This window comes from Paramormyrops kingsleyae, chromosome 8, assembly GCF_048594095.1.
Source record: "Paramormyrops kingsleyae isolate MSU_618 chromosome 8, PKINGS_0.4, whole genome shotgun sequence".
NCBI lineage: Eukaryota > Metazoa > Chordata > Actinopteri > Osteoglossiformes > Mormyridae > Paramormyrops > Paramormyrops kingsleyae.
Genome location: NC_132804.1, coordinates 40,044,486 through 40,068,064, shown reverse-complemented (window position 1 = coordinate 40,068,064; position 23,579 = coordinate 40,044,486). Strand labels below are relative to the sequence as shown.

The 23,579-nt window shown below is 39.9% G+C and overlaps 1 protein-coding gene across 1 annotated transcript in view; it reads left to right on the top strand.

Annotated features, from left to right (window-relative positions):
- plekha6 (pleckstrin homology domain containing, family A member 6) overlaps positions 1-23,579 on the top strand; it is a 139,556-nt gene that overhangs the window by 13,930 nt on the left and 102,047 nt on the right. The window contains exon 2 of the mRNA XM_072715850.1: positions 7,294-7,396. Within this exon, the coding sequence (XP_072571951.1) occupies positions 7,294-7,396 (103 nt within the window). The remainder of the gene's footprint in view (positions 1-7,293; positions 7,397-23,579) is intronic.

Below are 23,579 nucleotides of genomic sequence, written 5' to 3'. Positions count from 1 at the left end.
CTTGCAAGGGTACTGGAGGGGGCCTGGGAGTTTGCCTCTCCAGTCTACATGTGTATTGTGGATTTGGAAAAGGCTTATGACCGGGTTCCCCGAGGTGCTCTGTGGGGGGTGCTTCGGGAGTACAGTATGTGGTCCGGGGTCCGCTGTTGTGGACGATTCGGTCCCTGTATGAACGGAGCAGAAGCTTGGTCTGCATTGCCGGTAATAAGTCGGACATGTTCTCAGTGCGGGTTGGGCTCCGCCAGGGCTGCCCTTTGTCATCGGTCCTATTTATAATATTTATGGACAGGATTTCTAGGCGCAGCCAGGGTGTTGAGGGTGTCCAGTTTGGTAGCATCAGGATTGCCTCGCTGCTTTTTGCAGACAATGTCGTCCTGTTGGCTTCATCTGCTGGGGATCTCCAGCATGCTCTGGGGCGGTTTGCAGCCGAATGCGAAGCGGCAGGGATGAGGATTAGCACCTCCAAGTCCGAGACAATGGTTCTCAGCCGGAAACAGGTGGTTTGCCCTCTTCAGGTCAGAGAAGACGTACTGCCTCAAGTGGAGGAGTTTAAGTATCTCGGGGTCTTGTTCACAAGTGAGGGTAGGCGAGATCGGGAGCTGGATAGACGAATCGGAGTGGCATCTACAGTTTTGCAGGCGCTTAACCGGTCCGTCGTGGCTAAGAAAGAACTGAGCCGAAAAGCAAAGCTCTCGATCTATTGGTCCATCTTTGTCTCTACCCTCACCTATGGTCATGAGCTATGGGTAATGACTGAAAGAATGAGATCGTGAATACAGGCGGCCGAAATGAGGTTTCTCCGCAGGGTGTCTGGGCTCTCCCTTAGGCATATGGGTGAGAAGTTCGGATATCCGGGAGGGCCTCAGAGTAGAACCGCTGCTTCTTCACGTCGAAAGGAGCCAGTTGAGGTGGTTTGGACATCTGGTGCGGATGCCTCCTGGGCGGCTACCCAGAGAGGTTTTCCGTGCATGTCCTACAGGGAGGAGGCCCCGGGGCAGACCCAGGACTCGCTGGAGGATTTATATCTCTCGGCTAGCCTGGGAACGCCTCGGTGTCCTCCCCGAGGAGCTGGTAGAGGTAGCTGGGTAGAGGGAGGTCTGGGTGTCTCTCCTGAAGCTGCTACCCCCGCGACCCGGACCCCGGATAAGCGGCAGATAATGGATGGATGGATGGGGTGGTTGTTATCATTGTGCCATGCCATCGGGAATACTGGGAGATTTCCCAGTGGCCTGGTCTACCATTCAGATCAGACCTTCAAATAATCAGATGGTAAAACAGATTAGCTGTTTTTCCTGTTCTGTGTCTCAGTTTGCAATGGGAATGAGTGGTACCAAAGACTTGAAAGCGGGGTACTGACAATGAAATATGCCGATGGGGGGTGGGGGTGGGGTTGGTAGACTTGATCATTATATTTCCGTAGTCTTCACATTTCTCCCCCCTTATGTGTGGCCATGCCTGGTAGTACCTCAGTAGTTCATGTCGTGATGACTGTAATAATATGGACAAGTAAATTACCAGGGTAAAAAAAATAAAAAATACGGTAAATAACATTAGAATTAATTCTAAAAATGAAACATTAAGTATTGATCCAGACATCTTCCCTGTTGTGACCCCACAGCATAGTGCGATATTGTATCGAAATTGTTTGTGGATAAATTAAGTCCCATGTACAGTTTAGCTAAATAGCTATTTGCATTTGAAACAGAATCAAAGAAAATGAAAGGTAAAGCCATCAGGGAGAGAGGGGGAAAAAGCCCTTAAAGGGGATGCTAAAAATGTTCTGTAATTAACTGACTGTTTCAGGTAGGGGTCTGGTAATGTTAACAAACATGCAGCTAGTCACGGAAGCCAGCAAAATATGGCTACTTACCAAATAAATAATTAATTGCACATACTGTGATAAATTACAATGCTTTTATTACTAACTATAAAGCTTCTACTTAAATTGTCCACTTGCCATCAAGGGAAATGAATGAAATCTTGGTGCCCAGATGACTGGCCCATTATCAAGTTAAGTGGCTGCATGAGTCCTATTATTGACTCAGTGACACACCTGTGAAATTAATGATGTAGCGTTTAATTGGATAGCAACACATAACCTCCCAACTATACTGTAGTTGTTTTTGGCGGCCTCTCTTAATTTTAGTTTTAGTCTAGTCTTTGCGTCAAGCTGTCATTTTAGTTATTATTAGTCTTAGTCACGTCCATACTCAATTTAGTCTAGTCAAGTTTCAATCGACTAAAAGTCTGAGCATTTTAGTCATATTTTAGTCAGAATTATCCATTGCTATTTTAGTCTAGTTTTAGTCAACAAAAACTGTTTACATTTTAGTCTAGTTTTAGTCAATGAAAACTGATGAAATTTTAGTCTAGTTTTAGTCAATGAAAATTGTATTTTAGTCTCTTTATTTTAGTAATGCAATTCTATTTTACCTAGTCAATATAGTACAAGTACCTAGTAGAATAGACAAAAATTAAATTTTCTTTTAGTGAAATGCATTTCACAATTAAAACAAGGTTCTTACTATTATATTATTGTTACCTTATAAACTCAAGAATACTCTACATCCATTCCAGACACGGAAGACGCTCTGATTTGAATTTATAACATTTATTTTGCCAACCAAACATGTTTGAACTTAGAAGTACACACAAATTTAAATAAAATAATGTCCATCTTCTTGCGCGGGACTTGCTTCACTGAAGCTGTTTCTGGAATCGATACAATGTCAGGACAGATGCAGCCTCTGGAAAGTCTAACTCTTGTAAATATTAAGTAGCATAAATCCTTGCTATTAGGCCTATTTTGCCCTCAATGACTGAAACTATTGGTTGTAATTTGGCTGTTTATTTTCAGCTACAATTGTTTAAAAGAAAAAATAGGCCTCACAAGACTATAAGGGATGCCAATCAAAATGCATCATGCTCTGAATCATTCACGAACATCCTTTCCACGAGAACATTATTTCACAATTAGCAGGTATTTGCATGAGCTGTAGCCGGAGCATATACCTCTACGTGGATGGTAACTAGCCTGGCAAGCCAGACCCATGCACGATGTTCCGAAAAACTCTCTTTCAATGTTTCAAACACTACCCCTTTAGACATATATCTAGTCACGCAGTAATGAAACCTTGATAGTTTAGATCGCCAGGATTCAAGACAACTGAGCTATCGTTCTCAGTTTGTTACTTAGCTTTAGCTTGCTAAAATGCCTACATAGCTTCAAAGTGTTCCCTTTTAGGTATGTTACAATCTCCCGATTCCCGCTGCGCCGCTCTTCCGCGCAGGTGTGTTTATGTCATCACGAGTTTGGTGGATGCGGGGAATAACATAGCCGCGGAAAAAGTTGAACGGTGGGTTTATCTTTAAAGTTCCAGGAGCACAGGCTTATAGATGACATAGTTCACATTTTTCGTCACAACCTCGTTTTTGTTTTTGACCAGTCAGAAGTGTTTCGTTTTGCCGTTGCAAAATTACCGATAAATTACTTCTCAAAGGCATCGCTTCAAAATCACTAGAGGTAAATAGATTTTTAATAAAATCCTATAGATTTGATATATCATTTATTCAACCATGTATGTGTGAAATTTCATGACAATTCTTAGTTGCGAAGTCAATGGTTTTGCTTGCGAACGAAAGCATTCCCAACTGAGCGGTCACGGTAATGAGGTGCCCCAGAGGTCACGTGACTGCTATACTGCAACCTGATTCGTCAAGCGCGTTTGTTTACATTGTAGATGACCAAGTGTGTTTGTTATGAGAGATCTTTCACTGATATTTTGTGCATTCCTGCAGGGCTTTTTTCACTAAAACAGCGTATAAAACAAATTGATTAATTTTTCTGAAGATCACATAATTTATTCAATTTCTTTAAATTTCTCAACTTAAGATCACAGCCTTTGTTTAAAATACATTAAGAACAAAAGGAAAAAATGACCACTTATTTCCGCCACTATAATTGCTATAACTTCCTTATTTCAATGATTTTGGTGTCATTCTGTTTGTTATCTAGTTCTCTATCAAATTCAGTTAGATTTTCTGTTATATGGGGGGTTTGGATTTGTTTGTAACATACCTATCCCTTTACTCACGTATTCTTATCAGACATCTTATCAGAAAATGTTTTGTACAGATCGCTGTGTCCATGCTTATGAAATATAATTTTCTCCAAAACGTCTAAAGCTAGCAGGCTAGCATCTATTGCTAATGATAACATGTTAACCACAGTTGGCATTAGTTTTCTAAAATAGAAAGTAACGTTATATTAATGTCTTTACTTACCTCAATGTCATTGTGGAATGCCTTGAGATGTCTTTTAAGGTTTTAAGGTTTGTGGTGTTTTTTTCCAATATTTTGTGGTCGCATTTCTCCTCCATCTGTGTGCCCGAATGGGAGACACAGGAAACAGAAATACCGCATAATAATAACGTGATTAAACGAGAGGAAATAACGTCTTGTCTCGTTTTCGTCAACAAAAATGAAGAGACATTTTAGTGTAGTTTTTATTTTGTAAACCAAATTTAGTCTCGTTTTTATTCGTCAACAATATTACATGATATATTTCGTTATAGTTATCATCACATGACCAGCATTTACGTTGCGTCTCATCTCGTGTCCATCACATCAAAAAGGTTAGTTGACGAAGATATTTCGTCAAAAATTTTGTTGACGAAAACAACACTACTCCCAACTCACCACACAAAATGTTTTGTTACTTACATTAATGTCTGAACCCCCCCCCCCCCCCCCCCCACACACACACACACACACACACACACACAGACACAATATTATTTGCAGTTGATATTTGGTATTGTATATTACAGGATCATCCCTTATTGAAAAATACAAAGCTGTGTCCCGTTTTGAAGCAACAATGTTTCATACAGTCCCCCATGCTGGGTCCTCTGGTTTTCCACCCTAAACAAACCTCCCAGTCTGGCCCTGTGCCAACCTGTAGCCTAGCTACTGTCCTAGGGACTAAAAAAATGACATCTTCTGTTTTCTTCAGATTGGGTAAGCAAAAGATTGCCTTGCCCAGGTCCGGAGCACTGAATACGCATGTAAGAGACATAATTAGAAAAGAAAACATAAGAGTGACAGATTCCTACTCAGTTTTAGAGGTTTGACCAGCAGCATCTTTCAGAACAAGTGGACTCTACTTGCATACATCTCCTAAAATATTTGCATTTAATCCCAGTTTGACATAAAAAACAGCGTCCATGTAGAAATAGAAAGTCAACAAAACTTGTCTCATATTTTAAAACATCATAAACCAAGGAAGGACCCTAATGGTTCCCATTCTGTAATGATTTCAGGAAAGCAGAAAACAGTCTTATCTAATCAAAAAAGTCAGTAATCTTTGAAGCCTTATGTTAGTGGTAGGATGGCGATCATTCAATGTATGCAAATGTATGCACGATAAGTGTTCAAGGGTTAAAGCATGAATCGCAATACAACAGTGCATTTACTTTTAATTAGCAAATGCATTTGTCCAAAGCAACATAAAAATAAATCAAGTAGCATGTTACAATCATGCACCTGTTAATTATGTCTCAGTGGATCTTAACTGAGGGATTAGATCTTTAATCGGTGAAATGGTGTGTTTTCCCTTCAGTTGCACACATAAGTCGACTTCCTCAAAAAGTAAGGATTCAGATACAGTGAGCTACGGAGCCCTTAAAGAGACATAGGTGATTATTATTTTTTTTTTTTACAGTATCTGGTGCGCACCAGATACTAACTGGTCCTCACCAGATACTAACTGATGCGCACCAGATACTGAAGTTGCATACTAAAGTGTCTGGTGCGCACCAGATACAGTAAAAAATATATATAAATCACCTATGTCCCTTTAGGGGTTCCGTAGTGATCCACATATGTGAATTAATATTTGAATATATATATTTTTTATTTTGAATACATGATATCACATATGGAGAAGAAACTCCAGTATTCGATATAGGATCACCAGCAACACAAATGGGCAGACATATTGTTGTAAAAAGCCTAAGTAGGTCTTATTATGTTTAGCTGCAAGCCATTGGGACACCTAAAATTAAATGCTCTGATTGATATGGGCAAAATTAGGATTTCTTCCTAAGAGTGAAATGTGTACTGTGTAACTACTGCTTGAAATTGAAATTTTCTTGGCTAATAAATCAGGGATTCAAAGATGCTGATAAATCACATTAATGGGCCAAGCTTAATGTCTATGTTTATTTTTGTGATTTTGACAGTCCTCAACTGTTTGACTGTTGCGAATGCAGACTAAACAGAAATGTCTGAGAAAGAGTAAATACAGACTATTATTAGTCTAACAGTGATGCACAAGAGCAGACAAAATTGGATCATTTAATACATGCCATTTTCCTGCAATGGAAAACTATTGGTAAGTAAAAGAGCAATTGCATTCCCCTGCCTAATACATCATCGATGTTTTATTGTTATGTATGTTCTGTCTTTAAGCAGTAATTAGCTTGGCATTATATGGCTTTTTTATATAGAAATTAGAAAAAAAAAATGCAGCCGTGGTTTTGGATAATCCCTCCACTATTTAATTGGTCATTGCAACACACATTGTAAGGAAAAGATATGTGCAGGCTGGTGCACCAAAAGTAAATGGTTGCAAAATCATCCCTTAACTTTGAAAAGTTAATCTTGTTTTGGAGCAACAGTGTCCTGAACAGTGTGGCACAGTATACTGTGTAACTTTGACTTGGTGTGTATTGCAAAATATGAGTTTTTTTGGCCTCAGGGGACTGCGTTAAGAGAAAGAGATAGAGGAAAAAAGTGGTGGGGGTTGATAATAATACTTTAAAATATTATCACTTCTTGTAAATTATTTGCTTTAAAAAGTGTTTAGAAAATTTATTTGTTTCTACTATAGCCCATTTTAAACTGGTTGCTTTATTGATTTTATATTATATTTCTTGGCAATTAGCTGTGAGCTTTGTTTGAGAGTGAATAAAGAATAAGATGATACCAGAGGATCTAGTGTTGGCATCAAAACATGACCAACAGGTTGTGACCTACAGGAATTGTTTTTAAAGTATTTATAGTGAAATCTATGGATCTGGAGGGCATAAAATCCTCTTTAGTTGTCTTGATTTTGGACAAACCAAATTGTACAAGTTTTCCATCCTAGAGCTTGTGTCTAACAGACGGTGAAAGAGTTAGAAAGGAAAAGATTTTCTAAGGACCACTGGAGGTATCAGATTTCTTATGTTCTTTTTCTGGTCTTTCTCTCCACCCCCACGACACACACACACACACACACACATCCTCAAGCTACACCATGTTCTGTTAGATTACAAAGTGACTACTGGAGCACAGAACAGCGCTCTGAGAGTTCTGGAAAGAAAACAAGGAAGAGACTAAGACAGAAAGGTAGGTGAGTTACATGTTTTTACACAAGTAGAACCGAATGAAAAGGCCAGGATTTGGTTCCTTTTGTTATCCTGCAGATTCCGTGTATGCTGTTTGCCTGTGCTTTGAGTTCTTTGGAAGACTCAGCTTTCTCCTGCAGCTCAGGGTTATAGGTGTGTAAATAAGTGAAAACATGTCTGTTCTATAGCCTATAGAAGTTATGTAGCCAGGTTGTGTATGTATGTGTGTGGGCACACATGCTTGGTTTTGAATCTGAAATAGCAGGTGTGATTGCAGAAACTCCGGAGGGGATGTATTGATAAATGTGTTGAAATTGTGAATATTAAATTAGGTTTAAAAGGGATACAAGGTACTTACTAGGGGTGTAAATCACAGCTTTCCTTCATCGATTCCTTAAGCCAACGGTTCGATTTTTTTTTAATACCTCAGAAATTCCCACGATATGATACGATACAATTTGATTCAGTTCGATACTGGGGGTAATAGTCAAAATGATGAAATTTCACACAATCCTTTACATTTCAATTAATTAAAAAAGGCAAATATAATTAGCATTTTATCATATTTTATTGGGAACTGTAAACAAAATCTAGTGTAGTCAAGTATGTCCCATAAAACAAGCAAAATAAAGTGCAATAAGGTAAAAATACATTGCACTAAACACGAGTACATACGCTAACTTGCGAGCTACTTACAAGTAACCAAGTCAAAATTAACTGCCTATTATAAAAATGCAAAGCATATATTTATGTATAAAAATATTGAGTATTCTTTGATATTATTACTAGTATAATTTCCCTTTGGGATAAAAAAAAAGTATTTTAGAATTGAACTGGGATTCTAGTTCCGTCACCTTTCTATTTCTCGGCTCGCTTTTCGGAGGGAAGTTAATGTCGTAGTCCGAAAATGCCACTCCACATTTCTCTTCTTCGGAATAGCAACGGTAGACTGACAGATAAGGCAAATGCACTTCAAATATGACATGGTGAAAAAAAACAGTCCTCCTCCCATTCTGTATGGAAGTGGTAGGTTTTTGGCTTCTTGCTTGGTCCTGCTCCCCCATTCATTTTTATACCCTTTTTTAAGTTTAGTAGAAATTAATTGAAGGCTAACTAGGGAACTAGCACACTACACTAGACGTGCCTCTCTTGTCTAGTTTTAAAGTTACTAACCCATTCATATCCCATTGCACATTATATGGATACATTCGAACATTAAGAAATTTATTAAAATTCGTACGAAAAGTAACATGGGAAACAAAGGGGTGTGCAACAGTCGCCTTGAGCCCAAAATGCTAAACCACCATGTCATTACAGCTGAAAGAACATATAATATTAGCTATTAACACGATTTTGCACAAATCACGAAATGGTTTGAAGCGCAAAAATAATCATTGTGCATCGTTGTCTATGTACTGGACATCATGATTCTGTCATTAAAAATGCCCCACCTTACTTCCGTTAAAAGTGATTAAAACCATAAAGCTGAATAGCCAATCGTAGTCAATATTTAAAAAACCAATCAAAGGAGTGGAGATATTAGCCACTGTTCAAAAAAAAATAAATTTGCAACTGTTCCCGCCTCTAAAGTGTCAAAATTCATCCTGTCCCTACTGGATCCGTAGCTTCCAGATCCGGTTCATGTATAAACGGTGCTTACGCACAAAAATGTTGCGCACGCCCGTTTCCACGCTCAGGTCGAGATGTATAAAAACTAAACTTGGCGTACCGCCACGCACATTCTCACGGCAACCCCAGACAAGGCGTACGCAAAAGTTTCTGCTCGATTTGGCAAAATGGAGGCACCTACTGGCAAAAGAGTGCTACTGCAGTTTCACTGTGTCAGACACACACTCATGACGCGGACTTTATCAAATACACTGACATTAATTGTATGTTGTTTACAAATGTACGGCAGCTGATTTTTTTTTATCAATTTGTAACAATAAAACGGTGCAGAAAATGACCGAACTATTACAACTACCATGGCAGCTCTTGCGTTATTGGAAGACATAGCTTATAATGATGATGATGACTGGCTTCTAAGTCGATTAAGATTTCCAAGAGCAATCCTTTTGGAGCTGTGTGCTAAACATTACAGTATTACAAAAGCAGACGATGAGGAATTACGCTATAGGCTACCTGTTCCTTTACAAGTTCTGTCCACTCGCGGGTTCTTAGCCACAGGTGCTTTTCAGTGAGAACTTGCGGACCGATCGGGTATTTCTCAGTCAATTCTGAGTCGCACCATGCCGGCTGTATGGGACGGCATAATTCGCTTGTCACCCAGATATATAAAATTTCCTTACACTGTGGTGGAACAGGCAAATATTAAAGCGCAATTTGCAGCGATGTCCGGTTTTCCCAACGTAGTCGAAGCTATCGACTGCGCGCACATTGCTATAACCTTCAGTGAATGAATTTGCTTATGTAAATGGAAAGCACTTTCACTCTATTAATGTACTCTATTAATGTATTGGGGGCACTTCTTGTACTGTTGTCTGTAAGAATAAACAAACAGAATAAACGAAAGTAACACCGCATCTGCGCCCTACGCATTATTCATAAACATGCAATTAATTCAAACAAGTATGGTACGAGAAAAAATCACCCGCGATGACATCGGCGTCCCCCTCACCCGATAAAAGTGTGTCCCCAATCATCGCAGCAACTAGTTGCTCAAAGGGTATGAGACCGGGAATTCCGCTACCTCCGCCTGTGCTGTTAAGACTCTTAAGGTGAGCGGCCGCTCGTTTTTCCCGCCGTCGATTTTAATGTCCTACCACTTCTTTTTAATTTCGCCCACCGTGCAAATTTCGGAACCAACACTTTAAACTGACTCCGCCACGCTGTGCCACTCCGTAAACTTTCGTTTATTGCTGATGCCACTTATACCACCAAATAATATCACTTTTCTTTTCTCAATTTCTGTTAACATGACCTCCACTTCGCACTCGCTGAAATACTTCTTTTTCCCTCGTGGTTTATCCATTGTTGTTTAAGAACAACATAGAGCAAAGCGGACATTTATATAGATTTACATATGCAAATATACATAATTATGGGCGGGTCGGGGGGGTGGCTGTGGGCTCGTTCACGTACGTAAAATATCACGCTCATTCGGATTTATAAAGGGAATGTGCGTAGATCTGTGCGTACGCACAGTTTTATGCATGTGGATTTTTTCTTGCTCACGCACATTCCTAGTTTTGTCCGTACGCCATGTTTTAGTGTGAATTCTACGCACGTCGTTATACATGAGGCCCCTGGTGACTGTGGGGGCCATTTTAGTACAGTGAACTCATTGTCATGTTCAAGAAACCAATTTGAAATGATTCGAGCTTTGTGACATGGTGCATTATCCTGCTGGAAGTAGCCATCAGAGGATGGGTACATGGTGGTCATAAAGGGATGGACATGGTCAGAAACAATGCTCAGGTAGGCCGTGGCATTTAAACGATGCCCAATTGGCACTAAGGGGCCTAAAGTGTGCTAAAAAAATCCCCCACACCATTACACCACCACCACCAGCCTGCACAGTAGTAACAAGGCATGATGGATCCATGTTCTCATTCTGTTTACGCCAAATTCTGACTCCACCATTTGAATGTCTCAACAGAAATCGAGACTCATCAGACCAGGCAACATTTTTCCAGTCTTCAACTGTCCAATTTTGGTGAGCTCGTGCAAATTGTAGCCTCTTTTTCCTATTTGTAGTGGAGATGAGTGGTACCCGGTGGGGTCTTCTGCTGTTGTAGCCCATCCGCCTCAAGGTTGTGCGTGTTGTGGCTTCACAAATGCTTTGCTGCATACCTCGGTTGTAACGAGTGGTTATTTCAGTCAAACTTGCTCTTCTATCAGCTTGAATCAGTCGGCCCATTCTCCTCTGACCTCTAGCATCAACAAGGCATTTTCGCCCACAGGACTGCCGCATACTGGATGTTTTTCCCTTTGCACACAATTCTTTGTAAACCCTAGAAATGGTTGTGCGTGAAAATCCCAGTAACTGAACAGATTGTGAAATACTCAGACCGGCCCGTCTGACACCAACAACCATGCCACGCTCAAAATTGCTTAAATCACCTTTCTTTCCCATTCTGACATTCAGTTTGGAGTTCAGGAGATTGTCTTGACCAGGACCACACCCCTAAATGCATTGAAGCAACTGCCATGTCATTGGTTGATTAGATAATTGCATTAATGAGAAATTGAACAGGTGTTCCTAATGATCCTTTAGGTGAGTGTTATATAATTATTTTTAATATTTTGCATTTATTGTATCTCATGTTAATTGTACCCAAAGGGTTGCATATTCGGTTGATAAAATGTTCATGCTTTTTAATGAGTCGAATGGATTGTTTAATTTTTCTTATGACCTTTTCTATACTCAGACATAACAATTAAGATCAATTTTTGAGGCATTTCTCTTATTTCATTATATATATAAAATATATAACTGCTAAATGTACCATTGTATCTGGGCCAGGACTATGCATTTAGATGATTATATGGAGTGGGCAGGAGCCCATGGTCACCACAGAAGTCAAGTATAGACAAGAAAGGACTTAAGAAATTACAGACCAGGGGGGTATTCCATGAAAGTAGCTTAAAAAAGGCAGACTCAACCTACCTCCAACTTGTGCCTTGTCCACACGTACATGGGTATTTTTTTAAACAGTGTTTTTCCTCCTCCGTTTTAAAAAAAATAGAACATTGTATTCTAAAATATTTCCGTCCACATGAAACTGCTAAAATGCGCTGTCAAAAGCATGCCAAAACAACAGGCGGCATTATATCTCTAACCATAATGCCATGTTAGCCAATCAGAAGCCTAATTAACAGTCCTGTTAAGTTGAAAACCATGGCGCACATTCTGACGCCTGTGTTGATCAATATAATGCGAGAGTGACTCAACATTTATCTGTACACATGTATGAAGTCCTGTCAGCAAGGTTAGCACAAGCACTATTTCGGCTAAGTCCGCCATTGCTCAAACTCGCCTAATGTATACTAGCTGCCGATTTTTCGGCCGTTCAGCGAGTCATCACGCGTCAAACGCTGTGTGTTCTCAGCTCCGTCGGCTCCCCTTCGCTATGCGCTACCCTTGAAACCTTGTTTTCCTTGTGTTTGTCTTTAATCTGGCATTATAGTAGAGTGTTGGCTTCCTAGCCAGTAGTTCTGTGGTGAAATGACATGTATGTTGCCTTCCTTTCCTTCAATGGATGTAGAAAATACATTAGCATAGTATATACATACAGAGGAGTCGGGGAGGGTATGAGGTTTCTCCGCAGAGTGTCTGGGCTCTCCCTTAGGGATAGGGTGAGAAGTTCGGATATCCGGGAGGGCCTCAGAGTAGAACCGCTGCTTCTTCACGTCGAAAGGAGCCAGTTGAGGTGGTTTGGACATCTGGTGCGGATGCCTCCTGGGCGGCTACCCGGAGAGGTTTTCCGTGCATGTCCTACAGGGAGGAGGCCCCGAGGCAGGCCCAGGACTCGCTGGAGGGATTATATCTCTCGGCTGGCCTGGGAACGCCTCGGTGTCCCCCCCGAGGAGCTGGTGGGGTTAGCTGGGGAGAGGGAGGTCTGGGTGCCTCTACTGAAGCTGCTACCCCCGCGACTCGAACCGCGGACAAGCGGTAGATGATGGATGGATGGATGGAGTCGGGGAGTCGGAGTCGGAAGATTTAGAAACTGAGGAGTCGGAGTCGGAGCATTTATCTACCGACTCCACAGCCCTGGGGCGGATCGATCCAAGTATCAATAATATCGATAATAATGTTGGTATTCATATTGATCAATACCAGTTTAATGAGATTGATACTTCAGTTTCTCTCCTGGATGCACTGCGGCTGTCTTTATGATTATGTAGCAATCTCAGCTCTGTTCTCCATATTATGGAAGTATCATGCAGAGCTTTACTTCAGAAAAGATGGTTTTTATTCTCTGCTTTCTCATCTTGCCTTTACTCACAGCACTGACTACAGGGTTCCATTTTTTTATATACGTATATACAAGACTCATTCTACCACTAACTCAAACAAAATAATGTCATTTTGGTACACCTTTCTTAGCTACTTAAAAATGCCTTATTTAAAATTAACTTCTTATATAGCCTACCAATTCACATTTTAACTGTTGTTGTATTTATTTTTGTATTATGTAATTTTAAACTTTACACAGGCAGATTAGCTGTGTAAATAACGTATGTTACCAACTTAATGGTAACGTATCTGATCCCATAGTTAGTACACTACCTGCTGCTGACAGTTTAATATATCCATCCCCTTTGCTGATTGATAAATTTTGTCCATGGTATTTTGGTGACTATGGAAGATGCCTGGCAGATGCAGTGTCATCTAGTCAGCAGCCTTTGACAGTGGGGGGCACTGCGGCAGGAGAGGACCACTACCCCCAACTCTCATTGGAATGAATCCCCTCTCTGTGTGATGCAAAGGCCTGCTGAGTCCTGGCACTGGGTAAAAAGTTACTTGGGCACCAGGACGGTCAATGCTGGCTGTGCCCCACAGGTTGGGAGAGGTGCACAAAACCCTTATGACAATGGATGGTCAGAAAGGAGAATACCCTGTTTGTCCCAGATGAATGTGAGCTTTTAGGGCTTGTATCGGGGAGTACATGCACACTACAGGCCTCTACTTCCCAAATATCACCTCCATATATATTTTTCTCACCTAAAGGTTAACTTTTTCACCGTTTGACAGCAAAGAAAATGTAGTGTCTTTAAGAGCATGCTCTGCCTGTATCAAGTGTGGACAAATTATGTTGAGCGACCATCCGTGCCTGGTTAGGGTCAGTTAAAGGACTATGGTACTCTAGGTGTTTGGGTACTGAATCCAGCACGCAACAGAGAGAGAGAAAACCAGCCTGCAGGAGTTTTAGGTGTGATTGATGATTAATTGTTGGCTTCAGGTGTCCCAACTCAGCTCACAACAAACAAAAGAAGTGCTTCCTTAAATCCAGTTTGAAATGTTCTCCCGCTAATTTCCACCTATGGCCACGAGTTCTTGTATTTGAACTAATGCTGAAGTAACTATTTGGTTGAACAGCATCCAAACAGCATCCAAACCTGTAAAGTCTATGATTAGATTTGATTACAATTATTGTGGGAACAATTCAATGCACTGGAAATCTCATTTTTATTACGATTTGATTCGATTCATTGTTTACCCAATTAATCTAAATGAAAACCTTTTTTAAACTTACCTCAAGAAATGTCACATATTACCATAGGAACGTAATTATACACCAGTAATTGAATACAAAGCAGAATCTCAGAACATATTTTTTATTATCATTAAACAGGGAGAAGATGCCATTGTAAAACTGTCAAAAGGCCAGTTAAATCCCTCATCCTCCAATGTTGCTGCTAATTTTGAATGTCAATAAAGTTTACATATCGACCAAGAATGACACATTGGACCATCGCAGATATCTTGATTTTTGATGAATATCAGAAAATATCAATATGTTAACCAATATGTTGTGCATCTCTAAGGCCCAATCCCAATTCTACCCCTTACCCCTACACTTACCCCTACCCCTCCGTTTGGCGCGTTCACGTGTAGGGGTAGGGGTGTCTCAATTCTCTTTTGATTGGAGGGGTAGGGGTAAGGGGAAGGGCTAGATAGCCCTCGAAACGAAGATTTTTCGGGACCTCACTTCAAACGAAGGGCTAAGAGAAATTTACAACATGGCTGCCCACTCGAGCAAGCAGACCCATAAATGTTAAGTAATTTTTGCCATTAATAAGGATTTTTATGACATTTTTTCATTACATGTATATTACCATCAATCTTGTGTTTGTGTTTACGGTGATGTTCTGTAAAGAAACGTTTGAAAAAAATCGCTAAAGTTTGCTTGCGGATAGCACTGATTGCACAATATTAGGAAATATATTTTTATGTCATATAACGTTACCCGGTAACTGACTGCATGTTGTAACGCGTTGTTTTGTTTTGCTTACGGCCATATGTGTACATGTAAATGAACGGTGCTTACACTATTCGTACTTATTGCAACATGACAACATTTTTGTAAATTATATTCTGTATAGGGACAGCTGAGGAAACCCGAAGGCTCATACGTTTTCAAGATGAAAACGAACATCTGTTTTTAAAGTCCAAATACGGCGCAAAAAAACTTTGGGAGTGAGTAATCTTTACATGCTACGATGCTGACGGCGACATCTTGGAATTTGGGATAAACATCGGAGCATGTCCTCTGACGTAACGTTAGGAGGTAGTGACAATGGATGATGACGTATAACAGTGTAGTAGTGGTGTCCCATTTCTTAGGGGAAATTTTTTAACCCTACCCCTTTCCACTTCATTTCAAGGGGCAAGGGGAAGGGGTGAGGGGTAGGCAAAGGGGTAGAAAATAGAATTGGGATTGGGCCTAAGGCTACCATTACTTTTTACTATCTCATTAGATACCTCATTTGTAGACCACTCTGCACTACAAAAAAGAGTTTTCAAAAAGCACCATAGCTCAATGATCATCAAGTAGTGCTTCCTTTATGATTCCTTTAAGAGCTTTACCCTGTCATTCTACATTTCAGAAATTTGCATGTTGGTACTGCTGCTTTATGTATCTGCCTGCAGCAAGTAGCGAGCAACCCTAAAGTAGCAGTATCTTTGTTTTTACTGCCAAAAATCAATTGTGATTTTACAGATCGATGCATTGACTTGTCACTTTAATTCATCATGATGGATCAATGCATCTTTACACCCCTAGTAAAAAGTATATTCATTATTTATAAATCAAGATATTTTTTGTTGAAAAACATTATTCCACAAACACACATAAAGTACACATTTCCATCACATTCGAATGGTGGTGCTTGTTGAGGTTCTGGCTCGGGAAGGACTTTACCTTGCAATTGCTAATGGTTCCAGAAAAGGTTGTAGGGAGACAAGTAATGTGAGAATCTCAGTTGTACTGCCACAGTTGTTTTTGAATCATTTTGCATGGACAGCTGTGACTGAACCAAATAGATTTAATGAAAAGAATGTAGCCTTCTGAAACAGTATGTGGTTTATTGTTGTTAGTTAACTGGAGCACTTCTCTTCACAGCTTAATTAAGATTGCTACTAACCCTATCCAGTGGAAATTTGGCACCCTGTGGGGACTGTTGTTCCTGCAAGTAACTTGTCACATTTTGATCAGCCATGTTTGTTCAGAGAACTGCAAATGGTGGAAGAAAGTCTGAAGAAAGTAGACATTTTCATCTCTACTGTTTTATCCTATTTTATCTGTGTTTTGTCTGTAGGTATTTCAAATCATTATTATTATTATTATTATTATTAGTTTTAATATTAGTGTTATTATTCTACTCCACATATGAGTATGATCATTGAATGTTAGGTAATTGGCGGCACTGTGGTGCAGTGGTTAGCACTGCCGCCTCACAGCAAGAAGGTCCTGGGTCCCTGGGTCACCCAGGGTGCCTTTCTGTGTGGAGTTTGCATGTTCTCATCGTCAGGGGCAGATTAAGGTGTACAGAGGCCCCTAGGCTACAGTAGTCTGTGGACCCCCCAAACCCGCCCCCCTCTGCGCCAGTGGGGGCCCCCTTGCAGGCTGAAGGCCCCTAGCCGGTGCGTTAATCCGGCCCTGCTCATCGTTCATGTGTGGGTTTTCTCCCACAGTCCAAAGACATGCAGATTAGGCTGACTAGGTACTCTAAATTGCCCATAGATCTGTGTTAGCTCTGTGGTGGACTGGTGGCCTGCCCAGGGTGTACCCTGCCTCTTGTCTGATGATGCTGGGATTGGTTTCAGCTTCCCAACAACCCAGATGGATGAAGCACTATAGATAATGGATGGATGGGATATTAGGTAATTCCAGTGAAAAAAGGACAAAAAATTAAAACTGGTATTAAATAACTTAGCATGAATAATTCCTTTAAGGAAAATTTTAAAGCAAATAAATAAATGTGACACATTAAATATACGTCCATCAGTTTTCCATGACTGTTATTCCAAATTGATGGTCAGTCTGGAGTCATACCCCAGGAACAGCAGGACAAGCCACAAGAAACCCATAGGAACACAGAGAGGACATTGAGACTGTACAGGTGTGTAGCCACGGTGCCACTCACTGGGCCACTACACTTGCTGGACTTACGTATTATTATTAAAATCTTAAACTATATAATTATTGTAGATCTTATATATAATTATATATTAAACAAATGATGAATCATTAAGTGCAGGAATTACTAGCTCAGGTAAATTTTAATATCTCCACCAATATGTTTTGAAATTAATTAAATTTGAATAATTATTATTTAATGCTGATTATTAACCAATTGTTATGCTGAATGGTTGGCTCCTCCAAACTCAATTGCGGTATCCCCGTGAATCTGTTAATGTGAGACTTACAGTAAATGGGATTCACTAATTACCAGTATCGCTTAGCAACCTGGGTCAGAAGGCTTGTCCAGCGAGCTGTATTACCATTTTATGTAAACGACTGGTAGCGAAGCTCCAGTCACACAGAGGCAGGGAATATTGTGAGCACTCAATGAACAGAGGCTGAAGTTGTGTAAAAGACATGCATTTATTCCTAACTAACACTACAACTAACATAAGACAGACATTACACTAAACACAATCAACAAACACGAAATAATGGAATAGAAACAAACAATGTAATTATGGAAATGCAATGACCGGATTTAAATGAGTAACCTTAAAAGGGAAATACTGTTCTGCAAAGCAAGCACAGTTTGTGGAAACACGACCCTAAAGTCATATAGCAAGTTAACAGAACAACTTAGGTTGTTAGAATGAAAGGAAGTTGGTTTACTTGGTTGCAGAGTGGGGGGGGGGGGGGCATCTTGGTAGTTGGTTGCAGAGGTTGATGAGCTGATGGGATGATGGCACTCAGGGAGGCACGGTGTTTGGAGCAGTTGTTGGAGTGGAGCCCCTTGGATTCTCTCTCCTTTCGAAGCTTTGTCTTGGTTGCAGTTCTCTGTCCAGCTGGGTCTTCACTGGCAGGCTTCAGGAGGGATTCTTGTGGGCTTCTCTTCTCCTGGGCTAATGTTCTCTGCCTCTGTTCGGGCTGATGTTTTTTCTGCTACTCCCCTGGCTTTGTTCTGAGGTGCCAGGTTTTATAGTCTAAAGTTCATGAATAGCGATGACCAGGAATTTGAAACCTGAACCAATGGCTGACCATCCATTTGGCAGGCTTTCAGAGGGGATGTCTGTGGCAGTCCTTTTGGGATTTATGACCAGACTAATTCCCCTTTACAGATGATTTTCATTAACTAATTCAATAACTTTTGATACATACACTTTAATAGTAACCACTGACCAGATTTGGAATCAGGAGTGATTTCCCATCAGTTTGATACCAAACATGCCATGCTAGCCTAGCGGTGCACACCTCATACCATCTGTATTAATTAATTAACAATTCCTTATATTATTTATGTTACTGACTCACATCTGTATACGGTATAGGTGTTTTGGGTTACATAAGAACATAAGAAATTTACAAACGAGAGGAGGCCATTCGGCCCATCAAGCTCGTTTGGGGAGAACTTAACTAATAGCTCAGAGTTGTTAAAATCTTATCTAGCTCTGATTTAAAGGAACCCAGGGTTTTAGCTTCCACTACACTAGCAGGAAGACTATTCCATACTCTAACTACACGCTGTGTAAAGAAGTGCTTCCTCAAATTTGTTTTAAAATGTTCTCCCGCTAATTTCCACTTATGGCCACGAGTTCTAGTATTTAGACTAATATTGAAATAGTCATTTGGCTGAACAGCATCCAGACCCGTTAGAATCTTATAGACCTGAATCATATCCACCCTTAGTCTCCTTTGCTCAAGGCTGAACAGATTCAGTTCCGCTAACCTCTCCTCGTAAGACATTCCTCTAAGACCAGGAATCATTCTCGTAGCTCTTCGTTGCACCTTTTCTAAGGCAGCAATATAAGGAATTGTTCTCCTGTTTCACTTTATTCTTGTGTACTGTTGTCATGATTAAACTGGGGTTTAAAAATGTAGATTTGTTTAAAAATGTAGAGTGGTCTCTTAATTTTTTCCGTGGGTGTATATTTATCCTTACTAAGAATATATTTTTTTGTATAGATTATGATTTTGTGACTTCTCTGTCATAATGAAAACTCTTCATATTTCGATGAGAACATTAAAAGAAAGCTTTCTTTAAAGGATTAGGGAATGCACATAATCCCCTCATCACAGCAAAATTGCAATTGTTTAGGGAAGCTGTAACTATACCTTTGCATTGTTTTTTCAATATTTATATCAAAAGAGATTTATTATAGATGGAATAAATACAATGTTGGTCTTTTTTCAAAATATTCTGAAGCAGGAAATATTTGAAAACAAATGTTCTTGCTGACTTTTCCAGGTAACCATTTAATTAATTAAAATTAATTAATTTAAAATTAATTTAATTTTTTGTTGCTGTTTATATAGTTCCAGATACATTTCCATTCTACCATTGCTACCTAGGGAAGTTCTCCCATTCTATTCTATCATTGCTACCCATGACAAATTCTTTGCATGCATGTGTACTACATGCATGTTTCCTACATTTCTGGAGAGTGGGACTAGACCTCGTGTTGACCTGGGATGTTGCCAACTGGGATCCCAAGGTGTTTTGTCATGTAGTGGGTGCAGCAACGAGCTGTACCAGGGCATGCTCCCCATCCCGAACTGACCTGATATGTACTAGACTAGTAAAACCTGATTCTGATAGGGAAGTACCCAAGAAGGTTGCTTTGTATGGCAGACAAGGATTTGTGATTTGCCTCCCGTTTAATGACTTTATCAGTGGATGATAAGTAGAAAAGGTCTTCAACCAAGGAAAGATTCATAAAGCCATTTTATTGTGTTTTTTGTTAAGATTTTAGTGTGTCATAAGTTTATTTTCTTACCTTATCTTATAGATGGAGCAATCCCCTTCATTATGGTTTGCTACCTCCACCTTCATTTTGCTGTATATTCTCTTAAATTTCCATCAGCTTTTCTCTACCTTCCTAGTGAGGTCAGCTTATTGATTGGACAAGATAATAACCAAGAGAAAAAGAGAACTCTTGTCCTAGTGGTGCATTGCCACCTGATTGCCATTATTGTACATATTACGTTGCACAGTACGCAAAGTGCAGACAAAAGAGCAGAACGTCAGCAATCAGGAAAAATACGAGGTTTAATAAAAGGGAAGGCAGATACAAACTGACACTACAATGACCGGACTGGGGAAACAAATGGAAACGCGGACTAAATACATTGGACTAATGACAATAATCAGAAACAGCTGGTAAAAACAGGGAATCCACACGGGGTTAACGAGGGGGCGTGGCACACGGAAGGAGCGGATGACTGGGCATGACAGTACAGGAATATCAGGAAATGACAGAAGCTTTAGTCAACATTTTTTGCCATTAGAGCTTTTTCTGGGCCTTTAACAAAAATAGCAGCAGTTACTTAGTTTATTTTCAAATGCAGCAGTACAACTTGAACTTCCCTACTAAACAAATGTGCTATCATTGTTCTCAAACTACCATGTGTTGATGTTAGTAAAGTGTTCAAGGTAAATTTTATTTAGGTAGTCAGTTGGTTGTTTTTACAATAAGCATTTTATATTGTTCTTGTTCATTCTCCAGAGCTGTAACAGGTGCACAGTAAAACAGAGGAAACTCCCTTCTTTTAGGCACGGGTGAATTCTCTGTCAGATTACAGCTCTGGAGTGATAATACATAAATCATACATTCTTGTTCAGCCCTGTCCTGAGTTTTGCCCTAGGGTGGTGGGGGACGGGAGATATAAGTTTGCTGGTGCTGTGGTTGAATACCAAGAGGATGCGCTATCTGAATGAGAGAGGCATTTTTGTCTGAACACCTTCAGTGTAGACCTGGCCGGCAGCCTTAGAGAACACAGGTGATATCCCACATACCACTTAATCCCTCCCCACTGAGTATTTATCAGCCCTAAGGCTAGTAATTTATGGAATAAACTACATTACAAAATTCAATATTCAAATACTGAGATATGAAAATGGACAGGTGAGTGTTGTCTGTCTTGGCCTAGAGAAAACAAGAAGTATGCAGGTCCCATTTATGTAGAAACTATCACAGATGTTTTTTAAGATGTCAAAAAGACCTAGCGCAAACCAAGACTAACACATGATAGGCTCCTGTCAGCTCCCATCTTCTCCCGTCAATTGTGAAAATTTGCACTGGAACAGACGAGCATAACGGTTGACATACAAGCCAGTCAGAGCTCAGTTTCATGAACTAGCTTTGACACCGATTCACAATGCTAAACAGACAAACCATGTCCAACCGTGCCACACACAGCAGCCTGACAGGCATTGGCGGAGCGGGGGGGTGGCTTACTGGGCTTAAGCCCGGGTTGTTGTTTCAGAAGCCCAGGGTCTTTTGGAGTGTAATTTATTTCATAGTTAGATGCTTGACTGACAACTGTATAAAACAAAAACTACACACAATATTCGAAGCACATAGCGCACAGTCGTAAATTCCCCATAATTTTGGTATGATCCGAGCTCAGGCACTAGGCGACTGAGCACAGCACTTACGCATGTGAGCGAGGGGGGAGAAGCTGCTGCCTGCGAATTTGCTGTAGGAGAAGTGCAGACAGGCAGACAGAGGAGAGCTTAAGTTTGACCAGGTACCAAAGCAAATCATGTTTTTCAGTCATTTATAACCCCAACCCCCCCCCCCCAATCCCACATGCATACTACCCTTTGGGGCTAAGCCCCGGGTGTATAAAATGTCTGACTCCGCCTCTGCTGACAGGTAGTCACTGACTCCAATGGCTGAAAATTTGTTTGGCGTGTTCCATGCTTTAAAGGGACAAATTTCATATTAAACAGTAACAGGATGTTTGTAATGATAGTTATGTTCTGAAATATAATATTAAGTTAAAGATCACACCTTAGTGGAACAGAGGGATTTATGGAGGTGAGCTTCAGTTTTAAGATAACCAGACAATGGTTCTTGGCATGGAGCAACAGTTCAAACTGCCAGTATTTATATCTGCACTATTGTTTGTCCTGGCACTGGTTATGCACACAGGTTCCCTTAGCTGTACTGCAGTGTGTGGTGGGTGAAAGGTTTCTCTGGGCTCCAACATACTACCAAGAAACACCAGTCACTGAGTTACCTAAAGGTAAGCTTAAGCATAAGTACAACACTCAAAAATGCATTTAGTAGCAAACTAAAAAGTAATGCAAATTCTGCTTTAATGCAGTTTAGAAAAGCAAATATTGTTTCATCTCTAAAAATATAAAAATATTATAAGCAATATATACATTTAGACCAAAAGCCTATAGTTTGAAAAATGCTTAGCCTGAGTTTCTTTGAGAAGGTTGTCATTTAAGTTTTGACATCAGACATATGTGATTATACAGTATATTTAAGGATATAAAGTGGCCTCAGAGAAATTAAGTTTCCTTTTATATAATCTCAGTTTTCAAATATGGCTTTGAATTACCTTTTTCAGTAATTTTGATTTGTGGTAAATTAGAGACTAATGGTCTAGGAAAAAAGCAAAGGGTATTGCTTTGGCATGTTATAACAAGTCCGAGATCATGCCACCATTTCTAATCACTTGCTTCAAGGAATTTTGTGACTGTGCTTGGCATAAGCTATTGGAAGATGGGTAGATGTATGGATGTTTCAAGGGTACAAATACAGTATAAATGCTCTCCAGTCTCTGGCAGGAAACCGAGAACAGATTGCAAAGTGCTCCACGTATCTTCAAAATTGTTCCAGTATCTATCCTCATCATATTTTGCTGAGGAATTTTGCAGGAATTAATTTAATAATTTAATAAGCTTAATTAATTTAACAAGTTTGTTTATTTATTTTTGTATTTCTATACCATTAACTGTCTTTACTTCAGATGCTGAGTAGACCAGAATATTTTAATAGTTAAAATTTTTTTGTTGAACATAGCAACAGTCTAACATTTAATTTGCTTGTTTGTTTGTTTGGGAAATAATTTTGCTAACAAGAGACATAATAATAATAATAATAATTGACACTTTTATTAATCCCCGTGGGGAAATTCTTTTTACGCCTCCCTCAACTTGCTCTTTGTAGAAATTTGTAGAAATTGTTTGTGAGTAATAACTGTGGTTCCTGTGTGATCTTACCTTCATCTTAGTCATAATAAT